Source organism: Equus asinus, chromosome 1, assembly GCF_041296235.1.
Source record: "Equus asinus isolate D_3611 breed Donkey chromosome 1, EquAss-T2T_v2, whole genome shotgun sequence".
NCBI classification, from domain to species: domain Eukaryota; kingdom Metazoa; phylum Chordata; class Mammalia; order Perissodactyla; family Equidae; genus Equus; species Equus asinus.
In genome coordinates, this window is record NC_091790.1 from 30091150 (window position 1) to 30115620 (window position 24471).

Here is a 24471-nt window from a genome sequence, read left to right on the forward strand (position 1 = left end):
AGAATGCGCAAAGGCGCACGCGCAACCCATGCCTGGGGAGAAGCCTCAGCCCAGTGCCTCCTTCCTGCAGCGGCCCCAGATCCTGACTTCCGTTCTCCTCCCTTCGCGCCCTCCTCATCCGCTCTCTTATTGGGCGAAAGTGCTGGACCCGCCCTCTTCCGGCTGCTGACTTCCTGCCCACTCTCTCTTCTCACCCCGCCCCCTGTCCTTTCTTTCCCGCCCTGCCCTGCGGCGGGCCCGTGGAGCGGGGAGCGGTGTTCCCAGCAGTCCCCGCGGCGTCGCTCGGGCCCGTTCCACGCTGCCGCCGCTGCCGCCGCTGCCGCCGCTGCCACCGCCGCCCGGCCTCGGGACCGAGCCGCTCGTTGCCTGCGGTGTGAGCGAAGCTCGACGTGTGCCCTGCGGCGAAGATGGAGGGGCCGCTGTCCGTGTTTGGGGACCGCAGCACCGGGGAGGCCATCCGCTCCCAGAACGGTAAGGGCGGGCGAGGCCTGAGTGGGCCGGCGGCGGTGTGGGCCACCAGCCCGCCCTGCTGGGCCTGTGGCTGCCGGGCTTTCAGTTTCCTTCTCTTTCCTCAAAAAGGCCTCCTCCCGGGGCGGGGGCTCTCCGACCCCCGCCGGTCTGGCCACCTCGAGGGGGCGCGGCGGCCCGTAGGGGAGGGATGCCCGTGGGCACTCCACGTTTGGGGAGCTGCGCGGGTGGCGGGGTCGGCCGTGCAGGTCCGGGCCCTGGTGTGGGAAGAGCGCTTCCGGCCTGGAGAGCGAGTCCCGCGCCCCGGCACGTGCCGGCCACGCCGGGAGGCCCCCGCGGTCCAGTGCCTGTGCCCCTTCTGTTCCCCTTCTAAGCGGGTGGAGCGCGTGTCCCGGCCACGGGGCCTCGTTTTAGGGCCATTCACCGGAAAAGGCTGGGTTCAACTGCTCGTTTCCCTGGTGGGCAAATGGCCGCCAAGAGATGACTTGCCCGTTGCCCGCCTTCCACTCATCCCCGCCCTCCCCCGGGATCATCTGCAGTGGATGCGGGTCCACATCCAGTTCTCACCCCACTTGTCGCTGGCAGCTTTTTGTACTTAGCTGCCCAGATTTTAGTTGCATGTTAGCGTGAGCGGTGCTTGAGATGGATTTGTCGACGTAAACCTTAATACGAACTAAGGCATTTGTGGTGGTTGAGCCTCTCGAGAGCGTTTACCCGTTGAAGTCATGGATGCCTGTCGATCTTACCGTTGTTTGATAGGTTCTTAATTTTTGTCTTGGGCGAATTTGAAGTAAGTTAGAACCTTTGGATGGCCGATTTTTTGGTTCACAAAGACCATGTTGATTTTAACAGTGTAAAGGAAATAACTGTCAAAATCTGAAGGGAAAGGCTGATATGGATCTTTTTTCTTTTGCGTGGAGGAGTAGCTGGACCCGGAATTATAAGCAGTAGATGACTTTTATTCTATGGGGCAATGAAGTGGATACTTTTATATTAAAACACTTGGCATCCCATTACAGATGAATTCCAATGGAATTTTGCTAGTCTTTCCCTACCCATATTGGACTTTCAGTAGGTAATTTTTAAGTAATTAGGGTAGACTTGTAGATTTGGAAAACTCACAAGCTGTTGGATGTCGTTTACTTTCTTTAGGCCAAAACGGTGGCCTTTTGGAGTAGTGGATTTTTCTAATTTCATTTCTTTTTTTATTTGTACAGTTATGGCTGCAGCTTCTATTGCCAATATTGTAAAAAGTTCTCTTGGTCCAGTTGGCTTGGATAAAATGTTGGTGGATGATATTGGTGTAAGTACACCTAGATGTTTGTTACTTTAAAGAAAAAAGGTAGTTTTTAAAATATTTTGCTGTCAGATTATTTGTTTTTGTCAGAATTCTGGTGTGGGAAAGTGTAGTAGAAATGAATCTGTATCGTAATGGGGCTGTGTTAATGTAGAGGATGTCTTGTTTTTCCAGATGACTGTTGTCTTTCTTTCCTCCTCTGCAAATTTTTTAGGATGTAACCATTACTAATGATGGTGCAACCATCCTGAAGTTGCTGGAGGTAGAGCATCCTGCAGCTAAAGTTCTTTGTGAGCTAGCTGACCTGCAAGACAAAGAAGTGGGAGATGGAACTACCTCCGTGGTAGGTAGTCGCCGAGTGGGAGAGGGTAAAGCCTAGTGGTTGTCCTAGAATTGAACTTTCAGAAAGGGAAACTGAAGTCAGTCGTTTGCTTCTGTGTCAGAAATAAGTTCCATCCTTGAGAGGCAGGAAATTTAAGTTGTTGCTTGGGTAATGATTCAGAAACAAAACTTGAAAGGTGATGGTTATAGCTAGGTTGCACAAGTTAGGTAAAAAAAATAAAATGAAGAGAGAACAGTTCCCTCATTTTAAATGTTGATTTTCACAAGTTTTATGAGTTTTTTCCCCCTTCAGCTATGACAATATTCATAGATCACGCAAAGGTTTTTTTTTTTTTTAATAGTCTCTTTTTTATGTTTTGTTTTCTCATCCCCCTTTATGACCTGAGGCCTGGAAGTTTCTAAAGCCTTGTGTTTACAATTATCTAGAGAAAAAAATGTTACCAGTTTTTTAAAAAAAAAAACAAAGGTGTTTTTATATTTTAAATGCTGACAGGCAGTCTCATGAGTTCAGAATGGGATTGCAAGAAAGTCAGTGAACATGGGATCAATAACATGATATAAACTCTTTAAAGATCATCCATAACACCGATGTAGTAGAAACACTGTTATTTGGTAAAGAACACATAATTTGCTCTAAAGAAACAAGCAATGGTTTGTGGGGAAAATATTTTTTAGTGTCCTTAGGAGGATGATTTTTTAAAATAAACCAAGTAATAACTTAAAATAGTACAGGTCTTTGAGTACTCAGACTTTTCATTGAGCTTCTCTTGAGTGTTTAATCTTTAAAGGTGATGGATGTCTAGTCGTCTGTTGTACTGCAGAACTGGCTTTATTAGAGCATTTTTTTGGCTCCATCTAGTTTTGGCCATTTGTGTGTAAAACTGCAAAGAGTTTCCTTTTTTTTGTTTTCTGATAACCAGTTATTCGTTTCACCACCATCACCGTTCTGGTTAATAACATCTGAATCATTTTAGTATTCTTACATATGCGTTGCACATGTTGAATGTCAGAGTAACATTAGAGCAATGGATGTTTTCTCCACAGGTTATTATTGCAGCAGAACTTCTAAAAAATGCCGATGAACTCGTCAAACAGAAAATTCATCCCACATCAGTTATTAGTGGCTATCGACTTGCTTGCAAGTAAGATTCTTTGCATTCAGCGAGAATTTTATATTATTTGATATCAACAGTGTGTTCTTTAAATGTTTTGATTAATGACTAAATTTTGTTTTGAAAGAGTGTGTTTTATCACTCAGGTAGTAATATTTGAAGTAAGAAGTGGGACCAGTATCCTTTTTTCCCAGTTGACTACCACATTTTCTCCTAAATAGATTTTAGTGGCTATGCTTATGGGATAGACTAAAATTGCCATGATCTGAAGAGGGAGGATTTGTTTGTGTCCTCCTCCTATATGAAATGGCTGGACAAAGTTGGTGCCTGTGACATTTTGACACTGACTTAAGAAAAGTTTGAGTAGTGGATTTTTAAGTGTTTTCTCTCCCACATGTTAAACAGGGAAGCAGTGCGTTATATCAGTGAGAATCTAATTATTAACACAGATGAACTTGGAAGAGATTGCCTCATTAATGCTGCTAAGACGTCCATGTCTTCCAAAATCATTGGAATGTATCCTTGTGATGGTCCGGTCAAGTTTAGGCTATAAAGTTAGGGGAAGGGTGATATAAAGTGTGGGTAAAAGTCATATGTGTTATAAATAGTGATAAATAGGACTCTAGCATTTTGATGGTGTAAATAATGCTAGTTTCTTTGATGAGATTGCTAAGAGGAACTGCCTTTGAATTAACCTTGATTTTCATGTGCATCCATTGTCCAAGTTTCTTGTTCTCCTTAACTCTTGGCTTAGAAATGGTGATTTCTTCGCTAATATGGTAGTAGATGCTGTGCTTGCTATTAAATACACAGATATAAGAGGCCAGCCTCGCTATCCAGTCAATTCTATTAACGTCCTGAAAGCCCATGGGAGGAGTCAGATGGAGAGTATGCTCGTCAATGGCTATGCGCTCAACTGTGTGGTGGGAGCCCAGGGTAAGGCTTGGGATTGGGTCGCGTAACAGGAGTACGAAAGGTTAAAATTTGCTCTCTGTGGACTGCGTACTGTACATCTTCAGATGAAGTATTCAAGACGTGCTCCTGCTGTTCTTTAATGAAGCCCAGGGGGGAAAGGAAATTGTTTATTGCCTTGTCAGTTTCTCTTTTGTAGCTTAAGTGCATATAACTTAGGAAAAATGCAAGTTAAAAGAAAGTACATGCATTTAATGCCATAAAAATTTGTTTCTAAGGTTAAAAGTAAAATCTAAATTTGTATATTTACATATTACATGGTTTTTCTGTGCTGCTATTTATTATGCTTTGAGTTGTTTTATAAAATGTAGTCTTATAGTTGCTGTAAAGGAACTTAATATTATGTTTAATTATAGGCATGCCCAAGAGAATAGTTAATGCAAAAATTGCTTGCCTTGACTTCAGCCTGCAGAAAACAAAAATGAAGCTTGGTGTACAGGTGGTTATTACAGACCCTGAAAAACTGGACCAGATTAGACAGAGGTATGTTGAGAGATTATTTTTGGCCTTTGAAAGGGGTGTTTGTAAATCACCCTTCTGTTAGAACAGGTGACAGTTAACTGGAAAGAATGAGTGCTATATCTCATAGATGATGGCAGGTAACCAACCAGTCACTAGGTGGCAGAGTATGGTGATTATGCAACTGGGTTTTTTTAAGTGTGAATGTCTTGGAGGATTTCAAAAATTCACGTTTTTAACCAAACTATTTTCCGTAAATTTCCGGGAAAATTAGAAAATGTGATGGTGTTTAAAGAGATTTGGAGTGATAGAACTTACATGAAAATTGGGCTTTTTGTGGAATTTTGGTTTTATGGGTGGATTGATATTACAGATATATCCAGGAATGTGCTTCCTCCAATAAGCCTTACAGGAACCCAGCAGTGCAGTGTTGACTGACACCTGCTGCCCGCCAGGTCCTAGGGGCACAGACGGTGCGATTCATTGGTTGGCACGCCAGAGAGCTGGTGTGCACACGGTCGGCTACCACTCTGCACTTTGCCTAACACTTGACCCGTACCATTCAAATAGCTTTTTAAATGGTTAGTTGGTTAGTTTAAAAAAATGAACAGTGACTGAACTAAATCTACGGGAAATCTTTGCCAAGAGTCAGGAATGTTGTCATCTTTTAAATCTATCTGTATGTGTATACTTTCCTTCCCTCCTTCCTGATGTAACAAAGTGTCCTTCCAACAAAGGCCCATCCCTCTAGAATAGGCCAATCCTCTTGCCTCCTGCCTTGAAGTCTTGTTTCATGGATTGTTCTTTCTCAGCTTCTCAAGTGCATCTTCAGCTACTAATTCTCCTCTTCATTCCTTTCTAGCTTCCACTTGTAGCTCTCTTATCTTTCAGTAGAAGCCTCTTGCTCACATATCCTGCTCCAGTTACTCTGCGTCCTTCTCCAACTCTTATAGCCAGGTGTCCCGAGTGATTTACACAAAAACTTCCCTGGTGCTTTACTTTTTCTTATCCTCTTTTCTGTTCTGCTCTCCAATGGAAGGTCACTTGTTAAGGTCACTTGTGACCGCTTAGTGTTCACTACACACTTTCAGCTTTCACTTGACCTTTATCAGACCCTTGACTACTTGTTGAAAGACTTTTGGAGGGAGGAACGACTTTGTGATGCTGCCTTGTCAGTATTCCTATGCCTGGGCGGCCACCATCTCATTCTGCTCTCCCCAGGATAACTCATCATTCCCATGACTTCAGATACTGTCTCTATGCTGGAAACTCTAAAATCTAGTTCTCTGAGCTCCAAACATACCTGTGATTGTCTAATTGAGTGCTGCTTAAGCATCTCAAAATTAGCGTGTCTGGAACTGAACTTGTGCTGATACCCCCGCATCTGCTTTTTGCCCTGTTAGTGATGAGGACCCCTCTACTCAGGGAGAAAACTAGGAAATAGCCCTAACTCCTCTGTTTACCTAATACCCTTTTCCCTTCTCATCTGTCACCAAGATCACTTGATCTCTGTCTTCAAATTAAATCTCAAAATCACCTGTTTTCCCTTTCCATTCTCTCGCTCACGCTATTGCAGAGTCACCCAAACTGGGCATCTGGGTTTCACTCTTGTCCCCTCCCAGGCGGTCTTCCACACAGCAGCCAAGTTGATCTCATCACTTCCAGGGCCCTTAGAAGGTTTCCCATTGCCCTGGGATAGATTTTTTAATTCCTTACGTATTCTTTTCACTGTGGTCCAGCCACAACTGGGACTGGGGTCCTCCAAACTTCCTCCACGGGCCCCTAGGAAAGTTCCTGCCTCTGCCTTTAACATACTCTCTGCCTACTTGTTGACTGGTTAATTTTTTACTTACTCTTTAGGTGATCAGTCTCTCAAAGCAGCTTTTCTTTCTCCTTCCATCTAAATTATACTCTGCCGGGACTCCTATACTCCACCTTCCATTGGCTGCCTGCGGTCTCTAACCCTGTGTCTGTGTGGCTTTGACTGTAAGTGCTAAAGGTAGACTGATTCCCCTGATTTTGTAGTCCTGTCCTTAGAGTGTCTGGCACACAGTCTTTGTCAGTATATACAGAGAGGTTTATTTGGAGGTTCATCTTTAATTCGTTTCACTTTAAAAATTCTTTGATCTCATTGCTCTTCTTTGATAAGTGAAATGGCTTTAATTCTCTATATATTGACTATTTTTCAAATCTGTGTCTCTTCCGTCAGCTTTCTGGTGATTTCCATGCTCTATATGAGTGCCCCTTGGCAGCTTCACAGACTAACGCAGGGACCAAACTCATGTTGTCGAAAACTGAACTGTACTTTCTCATCCTGCCTCTAACCTGTTAGTATTTATTTCACTCCAGGAGTCAGTGGCTGAACCTCCCAGCTACCCAAGCCGTAAACGTTGACTTCTCTGTTCAGGCCATCTGTTCTCAGCGCAAACATTCCTGTCTCTCTAATTATTGCCTCCTTGCCTTTAGTCCTTCATCTTTGCAGTGAGGTTTCCACATTAACATTGGGATCCTTTTGAAACACAGATTCGATACCACTACTACTCCTATTTAAAAATATTAAACTTCTTACCAGTCCAGACTCTTTGACATCCCTACAAGGTTCTTCATTTTCTGGTACTACTGGGAATTTCAACTCTTGGCCCCTCTCTCAACTCCAGACTTTCCTTGTTCCACCTGCCAGGCTGGATTTATGCCTCTTGTGTGCTTGTAATCTGCATTCCACTGTAGTAACCCTTGTCCCTGGGTTGCAGTTGGCAGTCTCTCCCCCTGCCAGATCCTGGAAGGCAGGGACTCCTGTTTCCTTTCTCACCACAGTGCTTGGTTAGGAACTCAGATTGGGGTAAGGGAGAGCTAAGTGGTAATTTTTAATTCCTTGAACTTTTCTATAAATTGTCTGAGAGATATTCTGGTCATAGAAGTGGAGGAATGGTTAATATGACTTAATCTGCAATTTTGTGAAAAATACTTAATGGAACTTAGAGCTATATTGTATAAAAAACAGAAGACAACTTTGGGTTACTCCTCACATACTTGATCTCTGTAGAGAATCAGATATCACCAAGGAGCGAATCCAGAAGATCCTGGCAACTGGGGCCAACGTTATTCTCACCACTGGTGGAATTGATGACATGTGTCTGAAGTATTTTGTGGAGACTGGTGCCATGGCAGTTAGAAGAGTTTTAAAAAGGGACCTTAAACGCATTGCTAAAGCTTCTGGAGGTATGTCTTGTGCCAGCTCTCAGATACAATACTTCATGTTACTTTCTGTGACTATGTCTCTTTATATTGGAATGTTAACGCTTAAGCAGCTTCAAAAACAGAACAGTTTTTACTCAATGCTTTGTGCTACAAATACATTTATAGAGCCTTTTTTTTAAATATAACTGGAAAAATTTTTTAACTTAATTTCACCTTAAAATGACAGTTTCATCTTAAGATAAAAGGACAATTGCTTATCTGCTGCCTAACTGTAAACCTTCAACTTGTATTTATATATCAGTTTTATCATAAATGTTTCTGAATCTAAGACAGGATACGAAAATATTCATGGGAATATTGTTTACAGATCTTTGTAATTATCTTAATAGCAACTATTCTGTCAACCCTGGCCAATTTGGAAGGTGAAGAAACTTTTGAAGCTTCAATGTTGGGACAAGCAGAAGAGGTGGTGCAGGAGAGAATTTGTGATGATGAGCTCATCTTGATCAAAAAGTAAGAGCTACTTAGTAAATTATAAAGCTGCACGGATTTTATTCATAAGAACAGATCACCTTCCCATTGATTTGCTGCTATAGTCTCTCAGTGATATGAGCAGTTATACGCATGGGATAAAATAATACTGGGCCATTGTAAATTGAGATGGAATAACCATTTCATCTCTTCTGCATGGTCAAGACATGGCTTCTATGTCCAAATGTCCTGTGTAAGCAGGATTTAACCAAGACACTTAACAGTGAATTTCTGTGTAGACTTACTTTATGAAAGAATTAAGAATTGCACTTTATTTTTTTTAACAGCACTAAAGCTCGTACATCTGCATCAGTTATCTTACGTGGGGCGAATGATTTCATGTGTGATGAGATGGAGCGCTCTTTACATGATGCACTTTGTGTAGTGAAGAGAGTTTTGGAGTCAAAATCGGTGGTTCCGGGTGGGGGTGCTGTAGAAGCAGCCCTGTCCATATATCTTGAAAACTACGCAACCAGCATGGTAAGAACATCTAGAGACCCGTGTTCTTTTCGACATGGGCCTGGGAGGGATCATTTGGGCATTTTGTTAATGTACCTCATCTGAGACCTTAGCTGCTGCTTTGGGTGTTAATTTCTTCCTTCTGTGCAGATGGCTCATTGTCTGTCTTCTTAGGGGTCTCGGGAACAGCTTGCTATTGCCGAGTTTGCAAGATCTCTTCTTGTCATTCCTAATACGCTGGCAGTTAATGCTGCCCAAGACTCCACAGATCTGGTTGCAAAGTTAAGAGCTTTTCATAATGAGGCTCAGGTTAACCCAGAACGCAAAAATCTAAAATGGTAAGCATACAATCTCCCTGTCTTTTTCATTGTCATCTGTATAGCATCTACGGTAGTTTCGGGGGTTTTTAAAATTCATGAAGGATGACTAGTGATTATATTAGCATTGGTGTGTCTGGTTAACAACCCTGGTTCCTAAGCTCGCCCTGCCTCTGTGGGTAGAGTGACCTCCCCTACAGGAGGGTCCCACAGAGACCGGGGAGGTGACTTTTGGGTGAGCCATAGCCATTTTGAAGCAACTCCTTTATAAGATAAGTGATGTTTAGAAACAGTTTCTTTACTGCTATCTAGGCCTTTCTACAACTCTTTCAGTGCTGGCTTTGTTATTCATAATCAACTACTTGAATCCTAAAGGGGCCTACCATGAATAAGGTCCCAGCATTTCCCAAGATTAACATTTGGATGAAATAGCCTTTAAAGGGATGGGATGTGTGTGTATTATGTAAGAGGCCATTTAATAGTTTTTTCTTAAAATTGCAGGATTGGTCTTGATTTGGTCAATGGTAAACCGCGAGACAACAAGCAAGCAGGGGTGTTTGAACCTACCATAGTTAAAGTTAAGAGTTTGAAATTTGCAACGGAAGCTGCAATTACAATTCTTCGAATTGATGATCTCATTAAATTACACCCAGAAAGCAAAGATGATAAGCATGGAGGTTATGAAGATGCTGTTCACTCGGGAGCCCTTGATGGCTGATCTGATTCTCTTTTATTTATAACAATGTTAAATGCAATTGTCTTGTACCTCGAGTATTACATAATTAAAGTACAACAAGCTGTCAAGCCTGGGTTCTTGTGAGGTGGGAGATGGTTTCCATCCTCACTTTGGTCCTCTGACTTCACATATTATAGCTTAGTATCTTGTTTAAAAACAAATAAGGTTCAAGGTTAGTTTAAGCATGACATTTAAGCAATTTCATCCTCTCTGAACACACATTGCTATTCCCATCCCACCCCCAATGCAGAGGGCAGCAACACCACGATGGCCGCCCTGTCTCTCCAGTGTGTGTAACAGAGTAACAAGAATCCGACAGCCAGATGCTCCAAGAGGATGGCCCAAGGCTATAGCCCCTCCTTCAACGTTGACCTAAGGGGAAAAGATTTATATCATTTATTCTGTGGGCACAGGGTTCAAATTCTAAACTACTACCTTTCCTCTTAATGTTGTACCAGTAAACTATCCTTTTAAGTTCAATTTTTAACTGCTTAGGAACTGGTTTATACCCCTGTGACATCCATCCCAACTACCTCCCCTTCTTCTTAGTTTAAAAGATAGAAAAATGCCCTGTTCGTGTTGGAAGTAAACTAGTGCAGCCGCGGTCTTTTACCTTGGGGAGCAAGATGAGTGAACTCCGCGTCCCAACAGGACCTTAACCCAGTACCCACCACTGCTGCCTGGCCGGCACCAGGGCCGTGTCCTCTAACTGCACAGAACTGATGAAACTTAAAATTGCGCTGTGAATGGTCATTTGCAGGCTCTCCTCAGGACTGCGTGCTCATGCTTACCTTCTCTGGGTTTAATCCCAGTTCTTTAGCTATCGCAATGGAGAGGGCTGCAAAGGCTTCATTGATTTCGAATACGTCAACATCCTCCAGTGACCAGCCTGCTTTTGCGACCTAAAGGAAAGATGAACAGTCTAAAAAACTTGAGTGGAACCAGTCTTCACTGAAGAAATAAAAGCAGAATATATAGTGTAGGATAGTGAAGGGTCTCTTAAAAACTGTCACTTTGGGGGCCTAGTGATATCACGCATTTTGCCTTGCTAACACCAATTCTAAAGGGTTAAGGATAAAACTTCCCTTGGAAATTCTAAACTCTCTTAAATTTTGAACCAGTAACATCTGTTCCATGTAGGTGAGGTGAGATAATAGAATCGGTTCTAAAAAGCATATGATGGGACTGGCCCAGTGGCGCAGTGGTTAAGTTCGTGCCTCACTTCTGCAGCCTGCGGTTTGTGGGTTCAGATCCCAGGTGAAGACCTATACTGCTCGTCAAGCCATGCTGTGGCAGTATTCCACATACAAAATAGAGGAAGAGGGGCCAGCCCTGTGGCTGAGGGGTAAGTTCGTGCACTGCACTTCAGTGGCCCAGGGTTTTGCCAGGGCCCAGGGTTCAAATCCTGGGCATGGACATGGCACCGTTCATCAAGGCATGCTGAGGCGGCATCCCACATACCACAACTAGGACACAACTATGTACTGGGGGGCTTTGGGGAGAAAAAGGAAAAACAAAAGTCTTCAAAATAGAGGAAGATTCGCATAGATGTAAGCTCAGGGACAATCGTCCTCACCAAAAAACCCCCCAAAAAACATGATGCAAATGTTCATGGCTGCTCCTTGTAGGGAAAGAAAACTAAACATACAACTAAATGAATAAGCTTTAAGGCTAATGGAAAGAGTTTCATAAAAGGGAAAGAAAGCAAATGAAACCTATCATAGGAATAAATATGAAAACAAAATCCAGCTCAGTCTTGGCGTTTTGGAATGGAAAGGATCTGAGCAAAGGTTTAAAGAGGGCAGAAGTTAATATGGAATTAGAAGTTACAAAGGACAAGTGCCAACATTCAGGATTAAACTCACAGCTTGCTTTATTGCTGGAATTGGTCCTATTCCCATAATGGAAGGCTCCACGCCTGCTTGTGACCAGGAAACTATCTGTGCTAAAGGGGTAAGCCCACGATTATCAGCTTCAGACTTCTTCATAAGAACCACAGCTGCAGCACCATCATTTATTCCTGTAAAATACGAATGTCTTGATTTCTAAAAAAATGTTCATTAACTTCACTTAGGTATCTATGTCTACTTTGTAACACCTGAAGATGTGGGTTAAATTATGCTTAACATCTTGGCAAAGCCATTTGCCATAGTTCAGAAAACAGTGTAATTACAAATGGTAAGTTTGGCAATATGACATAATTGACCCCAGAACATTCTAATGGGAGAAGGCGTGGAAAGATTAAAGCAGTGGGGGAGGGGAGATTAATGAAAAGAAATGGAAGAAATAATCCAGATGGCACAGGAGGTATTGGGAATTTGGTTTTGGAAAAGTAGAAAGGTGGTAGATAAACTTGTGGGTTCCTAATTTGCTTTTTCATCCATATGTCTTGTTAGGACGCTGGGAAACCAAATCCACTCTTTCAGTGTCTATATAGGTTCAGTCAGTAATCAGATATGGAGAAACTACGTTTTTCCCTAAAGCAACTAAGACAAGGTTTTAGAATAATTTGCGTATAAGTAAAAAATGGAATGAAAGAAGGCATAAACTTGGTAGACACAGAAGATGGTACGCCTCCCACTGCCCTTCCGAAAGCCTGACCTGAAGCATTAGCTGCAGTGACTGTTCCTGTGCCATCGGTGAGAAAGTAAGGCTTCATCTTAGACACAGCTTCTAGGTTGCTCCCATGGCGAGGAAACTCATCTGTTTTAACTTCAATACGACCTAAAAAAGGAAAATCAATTACCCAAGATAAGTACAGAGATGGCAGTCAATGAGCTAGGAATGGTGGATTCCTCAGATACAATACAAGGATTCATATTTGGAGAAAGGTTTATTAAAAAATATTTTCATTCCAACAGGAGGAAAGTACACACAAAAATCGTATGTTAAAATCTTTTATGAGCGCTGTCTCCATGAGACTTGGAGCGTTTCCCATATTCACAGCCCTGTGTGAGGAAGGCTGCTATGGTTTGGGGCCAAGGACTTGGCTGGTGACAACTGGCTGGATGGGGGAGAGTCAAAGCCAATCTCATAGGGACTGGACACAGATGTCAGGGACCAGTAACAGAACTTGACTGGGACACTCCATTTTACACAATGGCAACGTGACCCCAAAGATCTACCCTCAAGAAATAGGAAATGCACACGGAAGCCACAGGAGGTGATGGATGTTCACTTCTGAGGAGATGTAGCCTGTAGGGGCAAAAGGTCAGCCGCTGCCTCCTAACAACCGTGAGCCGACGCTCCAGTTTCTCGAGACCAGCTGCACCCACATAGCCATGAGGGCACTCTGGGACCAAGAGTCTAAATGCTGACACGGCTTCCCCTCACCCCATAAACACCCCCTGCCCCATATTCAGATGTATCCAGGACATGGCTTTTCTTTGCAACCTGAAAGCCATAACTGAGACAATTTATAAACATTCCTATATATTATCCTTTTGGATATTACCCTTACCTGTAAATAGCCACGTTGATGTTTAAAGCATTATGATGTATATACCCACCTTTTCTGGAAGATACAAAAACTGGTACAATCTCTTTGTCAAAATGGCCGGCTTTCTGTGCATTCTCTGTCCTGTTCTGGGACAGAACTGCAAGCTTGTCCTGTTCTTCTCTACTCACTTGCCATTTTTTGGCTACATTTTCAGCTTTTAAAGAAAAAGATAATAAAGCAAACAAACATCAGAGGCTTTCCTTTCCCCATTTCATCACATTGGTACTTCTGTTGAAAATCAGTATTTCAGTTTGGGTCTGTTTCTGAGCTCTGCACTCTGTTCCACTGGTCCACCTGCCTATCCTTAGGCCAAAACCACAGTTTTGAGTACTGTAGCTTTATGCTAAGTGTTAAAATCAGATAGCCTAAGTCCTATTTTCTGCTTTGTCAAAATTGTTTTGGCTATTCTAGGTTCTTTGCATTTCCATATAAATTTTAGAATCAACTTGTCAGTTTCTAAGAAAAAGTCTGCTGCAATTATGATAGGATTGTACTAAGGCTATAACTCTGCACATTTTTTAGTGACTGTGGGATTACAATATGTACCCTTATCACAGTCTGCTTAGAGTTAATACTGTACCTCTTCACATACAATCTAAGACCCTTGTGACAATATAGTTCTACCTACCCCATCCTTAGTGCCAATACAACCACATATGTTGGAAACCCTACAATACAGGGCTATGTTGTTGCTCTACACGGCCATATGTTTTAAAGAAATTAAGAGGAAAAAAGACCACCTTTTATATTTACCTGCATAGTTATGATTTGTGGTGCTCCTCATTTCTTCCTGCAGATCCAAGTTTTCATCTGGTGTCAGTTCCCTCCAGTCTCGGGAACTTCCTTTAGCATTTCTTGTAGTGTAGGTGTGCTGGCAACAGATTCATTTTTTTTTAATCTAAAAATGGTCTTTATTTCACTCTAATTCTTGAAGGACGTGTTGACGTGATGTGGAATTCTGGGTCGACAATTTCTTTCAGTACTTTTGTCCCCTGGCTTTCACTGTCTTCGATGAGTTATCTGTCATTCATATTGTTGTTCCCTTGCCCATAAATATGTAGTTTTTTTCTGGTTGATTTCCAAATATTTTTACGTTTAGTTTTCTTTTTCAGTAGTTTTACTGCAGTTTCCCTAGGTGCAGCTTCTTTCTTAACCTTCTTGGTGTTTGAACTTCCTTTTTCATGAGATTTGGGAAACTTTCAGCCATTATTTCTTCAATATTTTTTCCTGCCTCGTTCTCTCTTCTGACTCCTATTCCACCCATGCTGTCCAGTTAATTTTGTTCCACAGGTCACTGAGGCGCGGCGCTGTTTATTTTTTCTGTGTTCTTCAGGTTGTATATATATTGCTCTATCTTTAAATTCACTGGCCCTTTCTTCTGTCCCCAATTTCCTGTGTAGGCCTTCCAGTGAATTTTTCATTTCAGATCGTGGATTTTGCAGTTCTATTGTTCATTTTGTTCTTGTCCATATTTTCCCTTTTACTGCTAAGATTTCCCCCATCTGTTCCTCCACTACAGTCATGTTTTCCTTTATATCCTTAAACATAGGTAAAATAGCACCTTTAAAATCCTTGTCTTCTAATTCCACTATCTATCATTGTAGGGGTCAGATTCTATTGACTGATTCTCATCCCCTTCCTGGTTATAGGATACATTTTCCTATCTCTTTGAATGTCTAGAAATTTCTTACTGCATGCTGGACATTACAGTTGCTATATTGTTGAACATCTGGATTTTACTATCTTTAGCAAGTATAGAGTTTTGTCCCAGTGGTTTAGCAAGTATATTGAGTTTGTCCAGTGGGTTCAGTAAGGTCTCACTCTGGTTGGTCAGAACTCCTATGTCTCCCAGCAATCTAGGAAATCTCCATTTGATTCACAGCTCCCTAGCCCTGTTTTCTTCTAAGTTTTGTGGGGTGTTACCCTGCATGTGCACAGTGAAGTATAGGACCAAAGACTTATGGGGACCCACAGCAGATTTGTGGAGCTCCTCTTCTTTGCAGCTCTTCTCTCTAGTACCCCACCCCACAAACTCCAAGCATCTCAGCAGCTCCAAACTCCAATCTCTGCCTCCCCAGGTCACTGTGGCCACAGTTCCCCCAGGGAGAAAGCCCGTGAGAGTGGGGCTTTCCCTTTTTTCAAGAATCTCAGCCTTACATGATTGTTGGTTGACATGTGAAAACAGTTGCTTGATATATTTTGACCAGTTTTGTACTCGTTTCTAGTAGGAGGTCTGGTCTTCACTAATTACTACATCATGGCCTGAGCCACTATCTTTTCTTTTAAGCAACAGGAATTTATTTTCTCATAGTTCTGGAGGATAGAAGTCCAAGATCAAGGTGTCAGCAGGTTTGTTTGCTCCTCAGGTCTCTCTCTGTGGCCACCTTCTCACTGTGTCCTCACACGGTCTTTCTTCTGTGCCCACATCTCTGGTGTCTCTTCCTCTTCTTATAAGGACACCAGTCAGATTGCATTAGGGCCCACATTAGAGATCTCATTTTAACTTAATTACCCCTTAAAAGGCCTTAACTCCAAATACAGTCACATTCGGAGGTCCTGGGGGTTAAGGCTTCAACATGCAAATTTTGGAAGGACAAAATTCAGCCCATACATCTTGGAAAAGCCTTGAGAGCTGAATTTTTCATGACCATCTGTGGTGATGCCGAGACAGTTAGTTGGACCCACACTCTGACAAACTGCCCTAGAGCTATGACAAGTAAGACCCTGGTACGGCACACAGCACCTTCCGTGGTCTGCCCACAATCTCCAGCCTTCTCTGCTGCGGATCTCACTCACACAGTGATGGAGATGCCTTGAGCTTCTCACTGTTCCCACATCTCCAAGCTCTTCCCTCCCTCCCTGCATTTGCCCACACTGTTCCCTCGGCTTGGAATCTTGCCCTTCCCCCCCCATCCTTTTCATATGGTTTTTATTCCCCATAGGAGCAAAGCCATTGCCACACGCATTTGAGCAAGATGCTTAACTCTAAAATTAAATGTCCCTTCTGTTCTTAAGTTTTACATTTACATGCAGTAAAGACATAAGTTCTTTCAATTTTCCAGTTGCTTTCCCAGTAAACGTAGACCACAGGAGCTTTCCAGATGGATGCCTAATGAAGTCCTGATTGTGTAATGCAAAGAATACAGCTGGGTACCAGAAATACTAGTTTATCTCTGACATTGCCTCTGCCACAAAACCACTATTTGTGGGCTCTGGTTTCTTCACGTGGTCAAACGAGAGATGGATACAGAAGAACTCTGAGGTGCTTCCCACCTCTAACATTCCCTGATAATCAAGGAGTCACAAAGGAGAGAGGGGCTATTTCCTCATTTCATTCATCAAAGGGGAACCGTCTCTGTCATCAGGGATACAAAATGATCAGGACCTGGTTGCTGCCCTTGAAGAGGAAAGCCCCGCAAAGCGGATTATTATCTGACCTTTCTAACCTTTTTACAGTCCGTATGTTTTCCGCTATATCTGCCTTACCTGTAATGCCCATATGATAGTTGTGAAATGCATCTGTAAGCCCGTCGCAGAGGATACTGTCAGTGAGTGGCGTTTCCCCCATCTTGACTCCTGTCCTCAAGTGAACCAAGTGAGGAGCCTGGAAACAAGAAAGACAAATGGATTTAGGCTTGGATGTAACCAGCCCTCTCCTTATGTTCCCACTGAAATGATCCAGTGGTTCCTCAGTCTTTGCCTAGCCCCCCTTGTGACTCCGCAGTTCTGGCCCATCCTCCTCCTCCTCACCCAGGGCCCAGGGCCTGGGGCCCCGGAGTCAGCTGACTACTCCACCCTGCCTACTCTTGGGAACCTGTTACTCTCCTACCTACCCATTTCCATTTTTCATCAGACCTATCCATTCTGTGTCTTACTTCCTTAAGAATTTCATTTATTCTTTCCAAAGAGGCGACTTGTTACCTGTTAAATGAAGAGTTCATCTAAGGCCTTAAGTGATGATAACAATGTGCTACTTATTTTGATGGGAGACATAATGCCTATAGTGAGAGTAACCAGGTTGCCTAATTAAATGATGGGAGTGATTTCTCGGTAGGGGGTCCTCTTAACTCCTACCAATTCAATAGCAGCTATAATAGAATGGAAAGTCTTGGAGTCACAAGATCTGTACTCGAATCCTGGCTCTGGGCCTCAGTCTCCTAACTTATAAGTTTGGAATGATGCCATCTACCCCGTAAGGGCTGTTGTGACTGCATGTATGAAAACACCTCATAAAGAACCACAGAGATAGCAGTGTGGTCCCATCAGTGTCACTCTGAAGTGTGTGCCACCTTCAGCCTACCTCTTCCTGGGCCTCAGCAAAGGCTGGGCTGGACTGCCTCTGCCTAGGGCATCCCCCGCTCAGACCCTGCACTGCCTGTAGGAAGCAGGGCATATAGTTTTTCCTTTCCACCACTGTGCCAATTTGAGGGCTGGAACTTGGTGAAACAGACTGCACCTGGCAAACCTACTGGAGAAGGGCACCACTCAGTGGTCCTCTTTCCCATGTTCTACACCCCCAAAAGGTCAACCAAATTTGGTCCCTAGGTCCCTTGCCATGTGCAGGAAGGTAACTGGCAACATCTGTTTTTGACTTTTCTTCACAAAAAGAAAGAAATTTAAGACCAAGGATATCAAGCAACTAATGCTATATAGGTTTAGTTCAGAAAATATTTTACACTTTGGTAACATTTTCAAAAAAATATATTGTGTTCCAATCACACTGGTTGACAGGCTTTTTCTTCAACCTGGATTTCTCATCCACTTTGAAGAATAATTAACCTTCAGGTAGGGATCAAAGTTTAACCCATTTTCCATTGATTTGCTTACTGTTGGGCTCCAGCTCTGATATGCGTCAATTAACTCCGCGATGGCAGGGACATGAGTTTATCAGCAAGAGGTCAGGGACAGCCATCTCTTCAGAGGCCTTACCTTGCTCATACTTTCCATGCCTCCTGCAACCACGATGCTGGAGTCTCCGATTGCTATCGACTGGGCTGCAAGGCACACAGCTTTCAGGCCTGACCCACAGATCATTTGGCAGCTCCAAGCTGGAACAGAGTAGGGGATCCCTGCACCCATACTGGCTTGTCGAACAGGATTCTGCCCGCAACCTGGAAGAAGAAACACAGAGGCCTCTGAGCAACCAACGAGAAAAACAGCAAGTACACACAAAATCCGGAGACTGCCAACTGGGTCTCCTGCCACTACTCAGCCAAGCCACGTTCCCACGAGAGGCGAAAAGGCAGGTGTACTCTCTACATATCACAGTCTAGCCTTTGAATACATACTCTCTGTGCTGTTCTACAGATATTTTATGGATATAAGCTCTCTTCTCCACAAAGAAGCTATGAATACCTTAAGAAGGAACTGTCCTCTTGATCTTTCAATAGGATGTGGAAAAGCACACACTCCCTCATACACACGGGGCAGAACTTGGGCATTGTTCATGTTTCTAACTAGGGCTATTGCTTCCATGATCGTGGCTTACGACCCCTGGGAAGGTAAAGGGTTGTTTACATATGAAATCCTCTGATAAGAATCACTTCTTTGGGGGGCAGCCTGGTGGCATAGTGGTTGAGTTCACACGCTCTGCTTCAGTGGCCCGGGATTACAAGGAAAAATAGGGAGATTTGCAGAGCTAACATCTGTGCCAATCTTCCTCTGTTTTGTATGTGGGATGCCACCACCACATGGCTTGATGAGCAGTGTGTAGGTCTGCACCCGGGATTGGAACCCGTGAACCCCAGGCCGCTGAAGTGGAGAATGCAAACTCAACCACTGTGCCACCGGGCTGGCCCCTCAAGGTTCCTGCTTTTTAAGCTACAGTGAATTACATATGCATTTAAGTAAATAATTCCTTTATAAAAATTTTATGTATATATTCATAATCCCCATCTTCAGGTACTTAGAGTTGAGAAATGAGTGCTGAATATGATTAATCAATACTCCTGCATTTAGCAGAATATGAGCTCCATGAGAACGAGGATTTCTATCTGATATGAACATTGCTTATCCCTAACTGACAGAAGAGTGCCTGGTGCACAGCAGGGGTCAGTGAATATTGTTACATGATTGTGGAGGGCACCTGAACACCTGAGGACAGATGTGGGTTCAAGTGCTAGCTCCAGTTCAACCTGTGACCTTGGATAAGTGACCTGACCTCTGAAAACCTCACTTACTTCTTTGTAAAGTGGAGATAATATGATGCAATAGACTTACTGAGAGGATCAGAGAGAAGTCAACACAGCGCTATAAAGGCCCAACACTTAGCAGGCCCTCAATAAACAGAGCTATGATATTTCTTACAATTATGTGGAGATACTGTAGAGGTGAGATGTTGAAGAGATAACAGAGAAACCAGAGGTGGAGCCCCCTGGGGCCACAGACTAAGTCTGAGCTACGGATGTGAGAAGGAAGAAAGGAGAGGCCGCCCGAGGCAGCCGGTCTGAGCGTGTTTCTCATGTTTTAAAGCCTTGGAGAGTCACAAGAAAGTGGCATGCTTTGACCTTAATGTCCAGAAGGACAAGCTGAGAAAGGAAAATGAGGAAGAGCAACTACACAACTAAAAAATAACAACACACAAAAATGGGCCAGGTCTCAGATAGGGTAAGGACAAGAGTAAGTTATAAGTGAGCATTACCAACTGTCACTATGAATAATCAGAATTTATGCCTCTGAGTGAGCATGAAACTAGTTATTAATAACTAATTAGGAATTATCAGAGATCGATAGTCCATAAACCCAGTGTGACTCAGAAGTGGGACTTGGGCACTCTGGTGACTCACCTATGCCCACCCAGGGAGTGATAGCCTGAAGTGCCACCTACCTTACCAGCTCACGAGAAGTGAGCCTTATGGGGCGAGGGCCTCCGGGTGCTATGGAGCCCCATCCCCAGCATCTAGCACAGGGCGAGGCACAAAGGAGGAATTCGGGACACTTCGTGAATGTGTGATCCCTAGGGAAACAGGGAGGGCGGTGCAGACTCTGCCACGTGCCTGGCTGGCCCTGCTTCTAGACATGGGAGGCAGTGGAGGACGGCGGTCTAGGTTCCGCAAGAACACAAGTTTCCGCGTGTGCGTTTGGTGATGGGCTGCTTCTGAGAAACCTCATCTCTGTCCAGGTCACTGACCAGTTACCTGCTGCCAAAACGTGTCCAAAGATGACCTCTGACACGTCTTCGGGGGCCACGGCGGCCCTCTTCAGGACTTCTTTGATGACAGTCGAGCCCAAGTCATGGACGGGCACGGTGGACAAGGCACCATTGAAGGAGCCTAGGACAGAAGGGAAGGCGACAGAGGAAGAGGGATACCCCCGCCCAGGCGCCCGCGCAGCTCGCAGGGGTGCAGAGCGGACCGAGCAGCCGACTCGCAGCAGCCGAGACCCGGGCCCGGGGCCCCCAGAGCGCGCCTGGAGGCCGCGGACCCGCGGGAAACCCGCCCATCTATTCCCCAAGTCCCAGCGGACGGGCGCAGCCCACGCTTCCCTAACAAAGGGGGCGACCCTCCCGCGCCCGCACGGGCTTTAAAATGATCACAGCACTGAGGAGATGGAGGCAATTCTAATCTGGTTCTACCAGCGCAACCCCTCCGAGCGCCACCGCTCGGACCACCCAGCCGCCCGGCCGCGGCGGCCACACGGCTGAGGTGGCGCCCCACCGAGCTGGCCGATCAGGGGCCTCGCGAGAGAGCGCCTCTCTCCGCCAACCAATGGGAGAGTCGGGCGGCGGGGTGGCTCAACACGGGCAGCCAATCAGAGCACGCGGAACGGAGAGGGTCTGACCGGGTGAGGAAGAGGCTGGGCTGTCCCGCAGGTTTGAGGAGGCCCGAGGCGTCGGGTTCCGGGGATCCCAGGGGCCCCAGGGGTCCCAGGGTCCCCGCGGCCAGGCCGGGCCCGCGGCTCAGACCCCGCGCCAGGCCCGCCGGCCACTCACCAATGATGGTCCGCGCCGCCGAGACGATGACCACGGGGTCTGAGCCTGCACTCATCCTGCCGCGCGACTGCTTCTCGTGCTGCTGTCGGCCCCGCGTCGCTAGCGAGTGAGGCAGAGCCCCGCCGGGCCGCGGGCGGACAGGGGGCGGAGCCGCCCCGCCCACCGCCTCCGCGGACGCCGGTGCGCAGGCGCGAGGGCGGGGCCAGGCGCGGGCTCCGGGGCCGCGGGCAGAGGGCGGCGCCGCGGACCGGGGACTAAGACAAGCACGTCCCGCCACCGTCTCAGAGCGTCATCTGAGTCCCCCGGTGTGGTACCTTCTGTCCTGATGTTTTTGTTTTGGGAGAGAGTTGGATTTTTTTGAACTTGATGTTTTTTGGAGCAGTGAAAAGGGGGGGGGGGGACAGAAGAATGTCCCGCGTTCGGCCGCGGCCTCGAGTTCCCGGGGCGAGAGTGTCGGGAGCGAACGCGGCCCCCTGCAGGCCTGCGGGCTCTCTCATGGGTGCCTTTGCCCTCGGGGCTTCCGAAGTTCCTCTGCTTCTTGCCTGGGCGCCTAGCATCATTCACTCGCTTAGGGGTTCACTCTGTTCTCCACGGTGCACACCCCCGGGAGGACTCCGCGCCCTTCCGTGCGGTTGGCACCACGTGCCTTTCTTGTCCTGGGAGCTCAGCTCTAGCGGTGGCTGTGCGGGGAAGCCTGAGTGTCGTCGTGTCCCAGCGATCCAGAGGTTTCCTGTGCTTGACAGTTTGGACAAGCTGAAAGGAGAAGAGCTGTAATAACAAGTTGGGTCACTCTTCTGTTTAAAACCCTTAAAACTTCCTGTCCCCTTCTGGGCAGAGTTCAGCATCTTTCAGAGCGCTCTGGGAACCTCACGACCTGGCCCCAGTCCCCTTCCAGCCTCAGTTCTGGCTGTTTTCCCCGGACACACCCCATAGTCTTGCTCTGTCTTATTCTCTCTAGCATCTAGAACAGTGTCATGTACATAGAGACTTCATTAATGCTTATCAAATAAATGTTAGTGAATTTTCATGATATTATTCAAGAGCTCTAACAGTCGCCAAGAGCTGCAGGAGGCCCCATACAGAGAGGCTAGAGTCAGCCACAGGTATGGAGTCTTACATAAGTTTGAATAATAATTAACATTGAACAATCATCAGTTACCAATATTAGTAAGGTGTGTTTGTGTAAAGGGTAAACACCTGGGTGGGGTGATCAGTGACGGCTGGAATTTCATCACTATTTAGAATAGAGGAGGGCGCCGGGTGGCGCAGAGGTTAACACACGTTCCACTTGGGTGGCCTGGGGTTTGCCGGTTCAGATCCCTGGTGCAGACATGGCACTGCTTGGCAAGCCATGCTGTGGTGGGCGTCCCACATATAAAGTAGAGGCAGATGGGCACGGATGTGACCTCAGGGCCAGTTTTCCTCAGCAAAAAGAGGAGGATTGGCAGCAGATGTCAGCTCAGGGCTAATCTTCCTTAAAAAAAAAAAAAAAAAAAGATTCCTTTATAAAAAAAAGACCAGACGATACTTTCCACCTCTTTCCCTGGAAACAGTTACAGTGATCCATTCTCAACGTCCATTTGACTCCAAATAATTAGTCTTAGTCCTGGCCAATGGTTTCAGAATGGACACGTGACCCAGTCTTGGCCACAAAAGGTGAAGGGAAGCTTGCTGGGTGGCTCTGGGAAGGGTATTCTCACTTCTAAGAGATACAGAGAAGTTGGATCCTTTCTCCCTTTGGACGGTGTGGTGTCTTGGTGTGAGGGTTAGAACTGCTGCACCCACCTTTTCAGCATGAGGGGAGCCAGCATGACTGTAAGGCCAACACATTGAGGACAACAGAACAGAGATGGAAAGAACTACGGTCTTTGAGGACATCTTTGAGGATAACCGTGGTGTCCATTCAACCTCTGGTCTTCCAACTCTGTGAGATCAATTTTCCTTATTTGTTAAGCCATTTTGAGTTAGGTAGGCTGTTCTGTTGCATGCAACTGAAACATCCTGATTCATCCGGGCTCACTTCCTGGCAGGAAGCGAAGATTTTTAGATGTTCAGTAAATCAAAGAGAAACAACCTAATATGCTAGGAGGGAAAGGGTTTCTAGGCAGGCATGCAGCTTGTTGAGAAGAACACTGGAACAAGAGAGCTGTATCGCCAGGTTGTGTGGACAAGGTTGACAAGCCTGGGGAATCCTCCTGAAGAGCTTTCAAGTAGATTGAAAACTCGTTAGGTCCTGGGAACCTGCATTAGGACTTGGCAGAGATATGTGGATGGGCCACAGACAGCAGAGAAGATGGCTAAAGCACAGGCCCTGTCGGTGGGCTGATAGAGAAGTTTCGAAAAGCCTGGATAACTGTTTCCTTGGGGAGAAGCCCTTTGGGTCTGGCATAGTGATGGGGTCAGCAATGCTCCCTAAGAACTCAGCAGCACACTCTAAGCGTCTTCTGTCTAGAACGTGTTCCCTGTCCCAAAACACGAGAATCCAAGGAATTTCACACACTTGTTCCTAAGCTTCATGCTCTATTCTAGATGTAAAGTCCCCTTATATCTCTGACCACCCCTTAGTCTCCTTCATGGACTTCCTTCGACTGCCCCTTAATATATCTCCCAAGGTTCTTACTCTGCCCCAGCACCGGGGTAATACCAGTCACTGCCCTGGCTTCAGTTACCACCTATAGACTGACAACACTGAAATCTCTCTAACCTAGTTGTCTCCTGCGCAGACAGGCCCTCTCCATTAAAATCTCCCACAAGCACAGCAAATTGAACACATCTGAACTCATCCCAGCCACCTTTTCCAGCCTTTATTGTTTCTCCTCTATTCAAAATCTCACTGAGCAGTGTTAACTGTCTTCTGTTAACCAACCTACCCTTTGTAGCACTCCTCTTAGACATCACCTCCTCCAGGAAGCCTTCCTATCTCCCGCATTTGGTGCCCCTTGGTATCTTCTCCCTATCTTTCTACTTACCATGTGTTAAAATTCCTAGTTTCATCTGTCTCCTCTACTATCTAAGACCGTATAAGCTTCGCAAGACAATCTTGTACTGCTTTATGCACAGCTCCTAGCACATTAGAGGCATTAAATATGAATGAATACTAATACATTTGTTATGCCCAGTGCCTAACACTGGATGAATATGAATATATCCT

At 45.3% G+C, this 24471-nt stretch overlaps 2 protein-coding genes and 2 non-coding genes across 4 annotated transcripts; 3 read left to right on the plus strand and 1 right to left on the minus strand.

Moving 5' to 3' along the window:
* Window positions 1-25: 25 nt before the first annotated feature.
* Window positions 26-9959, plus strand: TCP1 (t-complex 1). The gene is made up of 12 exons (XM_014858349.3): window positions 26-471; window positions 1686-1771; window positions 1980-2108; window positions 3152-3249; window positions 3625-3735; window positions 3974-4155; window positions 4548-4674; window positions 7694-7869; window positions 8238-8361; window positions 8667-8859; window positions 9013-9176; window positions 9657-9959. Exons 1-12 carry the CDS (start codon window positions 408-410, stop codon window positions 9871-9873), a joined length of 1671 nt encoding a protein of 556 aa, XP_014713835.1. The 5' UTR covers window positions 26-407; the 3' UTR covers window positions 9874-9959.
* LOC123281913 (small nucleolar RNA SNORA29) lies at window positions 3406-3543 on the plus strand. Its single transcript, XR_006521709.1, has one exon. It is a non-coding gene; the product is annotated as a small nucleolar RNA SNORA29 (small nucleolar RNA).
* On the plus strand, window positions 8421-8550 carry LOC123281910 (small nucleolar RNA SNORA20). Its single transcript, XR_006521706.1, has one exon. It is a non-coding gene; the product is annotated as a small nucleolar RNA SNORA20 (small nucleolar RNA).
* Window positions 9863-21503, minus strand: ACAT2 (acetyl-CoA acetyltransferase 2). Its single transcript, XM_014858350.3, has 9 exons — window positions 21321-21503; window positions 20527-20661; window positions 18320-18501; window positions 16877-16994; window positions 13401-13544; window positions 12493-12615; window positions 11757-11911; window positions 10683-10793; window positions 9863-10263 (listed from the first exon to the last, which is right to left on the minus strand). The coding sequence occupies exons 1-9, from the start codon at window positions 21373-21375 to the stop codon at window positions 10093-10095; spliced, it is 1194 nt and encodes a 397-aa protein (XP_014713836.1). The 5' UTR covers window positions 21376-21503; the 3' UTR covers window positions 9863-10092.
* Between the last annotated feature and the right edge of the window lie 2968 nt (window positions 21504-24471).